The sequence below is a fragment of the Arachis ipaensis genome, chromosome B07, assembly GCF_000816755.2.
Source record: "Arachis ipaensis cultivar K30076 chromosome B07, Araip1.1, whole genome shotgun sequence".
Lineage (NCBI taxonomy): Eukaryota > Viridiplantae > Streptophyta > Magnoliopsida > Fabales > Fabaceae > Arachis > Arachis ipaensis.
The window spans coordinates 124,437,946-124,447,227 of NC_029791.2; the positions used below are offsets into that span (position 1 = coordinate 124,437,946).

At 34.3% G+C, this 9,282-nt stretch overlaps 1 protein-coding gene across 1 annotated transcript; it reads left to right on the forward strand.

Moving 5' to 3' along the window:
- On the forward strand, positions 7,606–8,295 carry LOC107606290 (17.6 kDa class II heat shock protein-like). The gene has a single exon (XM_021106585.1). It carries the CDS (start codon positions 7,686–7,688, stop codon positions 8,175–8,177), a length of 492 nt encoding a protein of 163 aa, XP_020962244.1. The 5' UTR covers positions 7,606–7,685; the 3' UTR covers positions 8,178–8,295.

A 9,282-nucleotide genomic window follows, 5' to 3' on the forward strand; every position in this document is an offset into this window, starting at 1 on the left:
TCTTTAAAATAAAATAAATATTTTATTTATTAATATAAACAATTCTAAATATATTTATGTAGGTGCAGTATGTGATGACTAAGCCAATGCGGTGGCTAAAATAACTAGAAACGTGGCATTATTTCTTTTTGACATCTGAATGTATTTTATTGTGCTGTTTGTTATTGTGACAGTTTTAGAAAATGGTAAATATATTCATTTAATTGAATAAAATTACTACTTTTGATTAACATTAGCAAAGGAAAAAAAAAATTTTTTTTTATGAAATATGGCTAGTATGGTGGCTAGAATGGTTAGAAACGTGTTATTTATCTCATTTTGATATCTGAATACAATTTTTTGCGTCGACCATCATTGTGATATTTTAGAAAATGATAAATACATTAAACTAATTGAGTAAAGTTGTTACCTTTTGTTAACATTACTAGAGGAGAAATAAAAATAAATAAGTTTTTTTAATGAAACATGGCCAGTGTGGTGGCTAGAATGGTTAGAGACGTAGCATTTATCTCTTTTTGACACCTGGATGTATTTTGTTATGCTAGTCGTCATTGTGATAGTCTTAGAAAGTGGTAAATACATTAATCTAAGTGGGTAAACTTGCTACATTTGATTAACATTATCAGAAGATAAGAAAAATAAACAAGTTTTTTTTATGAAACATAGCTAGTGTGGTGACTAGAATGGTTAGAGACGTGATATTTATCTCTTTTTGACACCTGATAGATTTTGTTGTGCTGACCGTCATTGTGATAGTCTTAGAAAATGGTAAATACATTAATCTAACTGAGTAAAGTTGATACCTTTGATTAATATTATCAGAGAAGAAGGAAAATAAACAAGTCTTTTTTATGAAACATGGCCAGTGTGGTGGCTAGAATGGTTAGAGACGTGACATTTATCTTTTTTTGACACTTGGATGTATTTTGTTATACTGACCGTCATTGTATTAATTAGTCTTAGAAATTGGTAAATGCATTAATCTAATTAGATAAAATTGCTACCTTTGATTAACATTATCATAGAAGAAGAAAAATAAACAAATTTTTTTTATGAAACATGTCCAGTGTGGTGACTAGAATGGTTAGAGACGTGATATTTATCTCTTTTTGACACCTAATAGATTTTGTTGTGGTGATCGTCATTGTGATAGTCTTAGAAAGTAGTCAATACATTAATCTAATTGGGTAAAGTTGATAATAACTTTGATTAACATTATCAGAGAAGAAGGAAAATAAACAAGTCTTTTTTATGAAACATGGCCAGTGTAGTGGCTAGAATGGTTAGAGACATGGCATTTATCTCCTTTTGATACCTGGATATATTTTGTTGTGCGAACCGTCATTGTGATAGTCTTAAAAAGTGGTAAATGTATTAATGTAACTGAGTAAACTTGCTACCTTAGATTAACATTATCAGAGGAGAAGAAAAATAAACAAGTTTTTTTATGAAACATGACCAGCGTGGTGACTAGAATGGTTAGAGACGCGACATTTATCTCTTTTTGACACCTGATATATTTTGTTGTGCTGACTGTCATTGTGATAATTTTAAAAAGTGGTAAATGCATTAATTTAACTAGGTAAAGTTGATACCTTTGATTAACATTATCAGAGAAGAAGGAAAATAAACAAGTCTTTTTTATGAAACATGGTCAGTGTGGTAACTAGAATAGTTAGAGACGTCGTATTTATCTCCTTTTGACACCTGGATGTATTTTGTTGTGTTGACCGTCATTGTGATAGTCTTAAAAAGTGGTAAATACATCAATTTAACTAGGTAAAATTACTACCTTTAATTAACATTATCAGAGAAGAAGAAAAATAAACAATTTTTTTTTATGAAACATGGTCAGTGTGGTAACTATAATTGTTAGAGATGTGACATTTTTCTCTTTTTGACACCTAATAGATTTTGTTGTGCTGAACTGCTGACCGTCATTGTGATAATCTTAGAAAGTGGTAAATGAATTAATCTAAGTGGATAAAGTTGCTACCTTTAATTAACATTATCAGAGAAGAAGAAAAATAAACAAGTCTATTTTATGAAACATGACCAATGTAGTGGCCAGAATGGTTAGAGACATAGCATTTATCTCCTTTTGACACTTGAATAAATTTTGTTGTGCTGACCGTCATTGTGATAGTCTTAGAAAGTGGTAAATGCATTAATCTAACTGAATAAAGTTGCTACCTTTGATTAACAATATCAGAAGAAAAGGAAAATAAACAATTTTTTTTTTATGAAACATGACTAATATGGTGGCTAGAATGGTTAGAGACATGATATTTATCTCCTTTTGACATCTAGATGTATTTTTTTGTGTTGACCGTCATTGTTTAGAAAATGGTAATTGCATTAATCTAATTGGGTAAATTTATTACCTTTAATTAACATTATTAGAGGAGAAAAAAATAAACAATTTTTTTTTTATGAAACATGGCCAATATGGTGGTTATAATAGTTAGAGACGAGGCATTTATCTCTTTTTGACACCTGGATGCATTTTATTATGCTGATCGTCATTGTGATCGTCTTAGAAAATGGTAAATGCATTAATTTAACCGCATAAAGTTGCTACCTTTTATTAACATTACTAGAAGAGAAGAAAAATAAATAATTTTTTTATGAAACATGTCCAGTGTGGTGGTTAGAATGGTTAGGGATGTGGTATTTATTTTCTTTTGACACATAAATGCATTTGTTGTGCTGACCATCATTGTGATATCTTAAAAAATAATAAAAGCATTAATCTAACTAGGTAAAGTTGCTATTTTTGATTAACATTATCAGAAAAGAAGAAAAATAAACAACTTTTTTATGAAACATAAATTTGAACTAAATTAAAATTTTGAAGGGAATATTGGGGATGAACACTATGACAGCTGAAAGAAGGATTTCATGAAATTATTGTTATGGCAGTTTAGAGACCCATTGGAGTATTCGAGTTGTGCTATAGCAGAAGTTTAAAGTATGGTTGCCACTTTAGTGTTTTTATTTGCAACTTGGCAATGTCATGGAGCTTTACGATCGACGCCGATTAAAGGTGGAGATTCAATTGTGAATATGAAGATTGCGCCTTTAATATCGCGGTATTGTTGAGAAGTTTAGGCTGTGGCAAATTGATGGTTGAAGATTTTTTTATGATAAGTCAGATTACAAGAGTTGAAAAACTTGCTGTGTGGGAGGAACTGAGCTTTATAGCTGGTCTATGTCAAGTTCTGATATGCTACATGGGTGATTTTAATGAGGTTACACAGCTTGAAGAGAGGAAAGGTCAGGATAGATTAACAGGATCTGCGGAAGATTTTAAGTCTTGGATACAAGATATGCAGTTAGTGGATCTACCGCTGAATGATCGGAAATTTACATGGTTTATAGGCAGCTCTTGCAGTCGCATTGATAGAGTTCTAGTGAGTGTAGAATGGATGAAGGAGTTCCCGGAGATTCGTTTAAAAAGGGGACCGAGAGGCCTGTCGGATCACTGTCCCATTATAGTGGAGGATACCAACTGCAGAGGCGGTCCACGACCATTTCGCAGCTTGGACTCCTGGTTTACACATGACGGGTTTCTAAGAATGGTCAGAGAAGAATGGAAGAATCTTGGTGAAGTATAGTTCACAGAGAAGTTGAAGGCTTTAACGGTGCCTTTGGAAAAATGGCACAAGGCCAATTTTGGTGACATGGACATGAAAATACAACGTTTTGAGGAGGAGATTAGGAAGATAGATGACTTGGTAGGACATGGAGTGTGATGGTACAATGGAGGCTGAAGGAAGGCTCTAGTAAGCTGTTGCAAGCAGTGGTATGTCAGGAAAGAAATACACTGGAAGCAGATGTCACGCTCCCGGCATGCAAAGGATATGGATAAGAACACTAGGTACTTTCATAACTTGGCGTCGGCACGAAGGAGGAATAACAAACTTGATGCTCTGTTAATCAACGGAAGGTTGATAAGAAATCAAGCTCAGATCAAGATTGCTATCAGAAATTTTTACAAAGCACTGTACCATCAGGAGAGATCTCCGGTTGTGGGTTTCAGGGACGGACTGGTAAATCGAATTGATGAAGAAACCTCAATAGCTCTGGAGAGAATACCGACAATGGAAGAGATAAAAGAAGTTGTATGGGATTGTTAATCGTCCAAGGCTCCAGGGAGTGACGGGTATAACATGAATTTCATTAAGAAATACTGGAACGAGATTGGTGCAGAGTTCATGACAGCTGTCCTGGATTTCTTTCGAACGTCAAGGTTGCCTTCGGATTCCAATATTACCTGGGTGGCCCTTGCACCTAAGTTCACCGGAGCGAGGGAGATCAAGGATCTTCGACCGATCAGCATGGTAGGTTGTGTGTATAAAGTAATTTTCAAAGTGATGGTTAGGAGGATGAGTTCAGTCATGCCAGGTCTAGTGGGGGAGACCCAGAGCGCATTTGTGAAGATACGGAAAATACATGATGGGGCTCTTATTGCATGTGAAATAGTACACTGGTTAAAGACAAAAAAGAAGAAAGCGGCAATCATTAAGTTAGACTTCCAGAAGGCTTATGACCGGGTTAAGTGGAGCTTTGTGGATATTGTGCTACAGAAGATGGGCTTTGGTTGGAGATGGAGGGAATGGGTGAAGGAGTGTCTGGGTACAGCGTCTATGTCGATCCTGATTAATGACTCACCATCTAAACCTTTTAAGATGGAGAGAGGCTTGAGACAAGGTGATCCATTATCTCCATTTCTGTTTGTTCCGGTTGTTGAAGTACTTCATAGGATGGTAGGGGAGGCAGTCAGGAACAAACGTATTTTGCCGCTACTGATTGGAAAGGATAATATAGAGTTATCTCACTTGCAGTTTGCAGATGACACTATATTGTTCTGTCCACCAGAGGAGGAGACCATCAGGAACTATGCCAGATTGCTAAGGTGCTTTGAGATGATGTCAGGGTTATCTATTAACTTTGATAAGTCAAGTTTAATTCCAATAAATTGCGAACAGCAGTGGACTTACAACATGTATAACTTATTGGGATGCAAGGAGGCTAGTCTTCCAGTCAGATATCTTGACATTTCCTTAGAAGCAAACCCAATATTGGTTAGGACTTGGAAACCGATAATTGACAAGGTGGAGAAAAAGCTTAGCTTGTAGAAGGCAAAAGTGCTCAACAAAGCGGGTAAGCTTGTCTTTATTAAATCTGTACTAAATAGCTTGCCGGTGTACTACTTGAGTCTGTATAAGATGGCGAAAGCAGTAGCAGAAAAGTTGATATCATTGCAGAGGAGATTCCTATGGAGCAAGGAGGAAGGTAAAAATGGTTTGGCACTAGTTAAATGGGAGATGGTTCAGACCCCTAAGAAGGTGAGTGGGTTGGGGGTGGGTGATGCAGTGATTAGAAATACTGCACTTCTTTTCAAGTGGTGGTGGCGGTTTTTCAAAGAAGAGTGTCCATTATGGAAGAGAGTCGTTTGCTCTTGCTATGACTTGAACCCCAATGTGATGCTATCAGCTTAGACATTACCTACTAGAGGGGCCCTTGGAAGGATATCTGTCAGTTGCAGGTCAGGAATAGTAATGTGAGAGATAAGTTGGTCGCGGGGTTATCTATGGAGGTGGGTAATGGGAGGCGGACTCGATTTTGGGAAGATGTCTAGCTACAAAGTGGTCCGCTAAAGATGAGTTTTCCGAGACTATTCTCTATTTCAAACCAAAAAGGATCTGTTATAGGGGATTGCGGATTTTGGGATGGGTTAGAGTGGATATGAAATTTTCAGTGGAGAAGAAAGTTATACCAATGGGAGTTGGAATTAGTGGATCGGCTACATGAAACCTTAAGGCCAATTAAGCTAGCTCATGATAAGCAAGACAGAGTTGTTTGGAAGTTCGACAAAGAAGGTATATTTTCAACTAACTCTTTTGTACAGGTGATACAGTTAGAGTCCCTCCCGGAGGAAATAACCGGTTACAGCTTTACCAGAACCATTTGGAAAGGTTTGGTTCCGCCACGAGTGGAGTTATTTATTTGGTTTACTTTGATTGGAAGAGTTAACACTAAAGAAAGACTGCAGAGGCTGGGAATTATTACTCATGGTGATAACATATGCGTTTTGTGTAAAAAAGACGTCGAATATATTCGGTTATTTGGAACGTTTGGTTAGAGAGGAATGGGCGGATCTTCAATAATAAGGAAGGAAGTGCAGAGGAGGTGTTTCAGAAATCCTTAACCAGTTCTAGAGAGTGGAGTAGTTTGGATCCCTTTTGTTGTTGATGACAATGCCGCAGATGATAATAGGGAGGGTTGTCTGTTTATAGTCTCTACATGTTCTTTTTATTTATTTTTATTTATATCTTTTTCGCTTTACTATTTTGTGTTGAGCTCTTTTGTTAAAAAAAAAAAGTAAAAAAGTTCGAAAATTCTAATAGTATTAAAAAATACAATGATTTGTTTTGAGGACAATGAATTTAATAGATAACATTTGAATTTTCTTTTATTAGGATTGTGTTGTTTTCAGATAAAAATGACTTAACAATTTTATTTCAATTAACTCCATTAATAAATACTTCTATATATTAATTTTTTATCGGTCAACCAACATGTAATTATCAAGAGCTACCAAAAATTTAGCCACTAAAAAAGTAATCATTTATGTATTCACATTATATCTCATTTTCATTATGAACGAAATAAGTAATATTACATAACTGGATAAAGACCTCTCACATTATAAATTTTGGTAAATAAAATATTTAACTTATTTATTTAAAAAAAAAATCCAAAACCAAGGCTGAATAAATAAATAAAGCTTTACTTCTTTCTTTTCTTTTTTATTCCCGGTATGTGGGCCAAATTCACTACTCACTCTTGGGTTTTTGGTACTGCTACCATTTACTTTTTAAACTCCTCTTGGACGTGTACATTAGTACCTCAGGTTTTGGCTTTAGTATTTCACTAGTTAAATGAAACGAACCATTCTTTGTCCAAATATTTGGGCTATTGCAATTGCTTCCTAAGAAGGTAAAAAAAAAATGAATAAAATACTATTTTAATTTAGCCCATTTTTTTTATAATTAATTGAAAATAAAAATTAAAAAATAGCAGAGCAAGAGCGAAGGAAAAAAAAAGGTAGAATCTTTTAATAGAACGTGTTAAAGTGTGTGTGAGTTGTACGAGAGAAAAAAATTGGGAGAGTGATATTTAATTTAGATAAAAATTTAGTTGCAGCTAATTTTACAGGAATTTAATAGCTGAAAGACGTTGAATAATTTAACTAATTTAACTAAATTTTTATCTAAAAATTTTTAATTATAACTTTAGATAAAGTTAAGCCTCAACTTTTACCAATAATTTAACAGTATTTGAAAAGAGGAATGTGTTACCATTAAATAGTTATCATGAGATTTTATCTAAAGGTTTAATTTTCTTTACTAGTTACATAGACCAAAATTTAATAAAATTGCTGGCGCCTAATTTGAAAAAGAATATGGCATACGCTGGAAGGTTCAAGAGTCTTCTTGGGCAGAGCATTCTAGACACCACTTTTCCGATCCTCACAGCTCACACACTCTCCCTAGAACTCTCACGTACCTTGTTTTCTTCATCATTTTTCTATAAATATCGTTTAATTTCATCCAAAACTAAACGAACGTGACAAAATAAGATTAGCTGAGGGTTGCATTGCAAGCAAAGCCATAATAATGGACTTGAGGAAGATGAGTTGGGACACCCCAATATTCTCAATCTTGGAAGACATGCTCGACTTCGCGGAAGAACAACCCGAAAGAGAGAGAGGCGGCAACAAGAACAACAACCCTTCGAGGGCATACGTAAGAGACGCGAAGGCGATGGCGGCGACGCCGGCGGACGTGGTGGAGTACCCGAACAGGTACGTGTTCGTGGTGGACATGCCGGGGATCAAGGCGTCCGAGATAAAGGTGCAGGTTGAGAACGAAAACGTTTTGGTGGTGAGCGGTGAGAGGAAGAAGCGGGAGCAACAAGATGAAGGGGTGAGGTACTTGAGCATGGAGAGAAGGGTTGGCAAGTTCTTGAGGAAATTCTCCATCCCTGACAACGCTAACAAGGATACCATTTCTGCTCTTTGTACTGACGGCGTGCTCACCGTCACCGTCCAGAAGCTTCCGCCGCCGGAACCCAAGAAGGCCAAGACCATTGAGGTCAAGTCTGCTTAATTGACTAATCAACAAGTAAAGATTTCATGCATGTATGTGTTTGTCATTTGTGTGTGGTACCTTATTATTGTTGAAAATTCAAGTGCAGTTAAGTGAAGTTGAAATTAATAGTTAAAAATTATTAAATAATTTAATTAAATTTTATTTAATAATTTTTTGTTATTAATTTTACTTAAATTTAACTCTCTAAATTTTTATCCTTATTATTACCTCCACAATAGCTTCTTCATGGTGACTGGTTAATATATGGTGTGATCTTAGCTTCCACTCGGATGTTGTGTTTTTTAAAGAATGTAACCGTTTTGTTGTAAATTCTTTATAATATGACGAGGAGTGTTAGGAATGACAACTTTTATGATTTATAACTATTAATAATATTTTTAATAGTGTGAAATTTTATTTATTATTATAAATTTATTCTTTGTTTTTTGTTGGTTACATGGCCAAAATTTAATAAGTTGTTGCGCTTAGATTTTTCCTAATATAATTAAAGATTTTCATTTCAAGCAACGAATTGCAAGCGATTCTTGTTACTCTTATATTTAATTTGAAGTTTTGAACTGAAGAATCAAGCAGCTAAGGTCACACTTTGTAATGAACCTAATTAATGTTGCCGCGTTAAGGAAAAAAATTGTGAATAAACAAGGATGATATATGTTATAGCAAATGCTGCCACACAGTAAAATGAGTGTACGGATTAAGGGCTTGATTGGGTTAGGTTCTAAGAAAATATCTTTTGTTGAGTTATCTTTTTTTAAAAGATCTTAGGAAGAAGTAAAAGTAATTTTATGTTTGGATATCTTATGTAAAAAGATCTTTTTATCTATCAATTATGTTTGGGTATAAGTATAATAATATAAAAGTATTTTTTTGTTTATTTATTACATGAAAAATATCTTTTTTCTAAAGAAAAAAAATCTTTTAAAAAAAATGTAAATTACAACTTTTCAAAAAATTTTTTTTTTTCTAGTACTTTTATTTTTACTACTAGAAATTTGACAAACACGCTAAAAAATAAAAAAAGATCTTTTTTTATTAAAAAAAAAAATCTTTTTTTAACAAAATAATGGCGCCCAAACAAGCACTAAATTCTTTTTACTTCGTA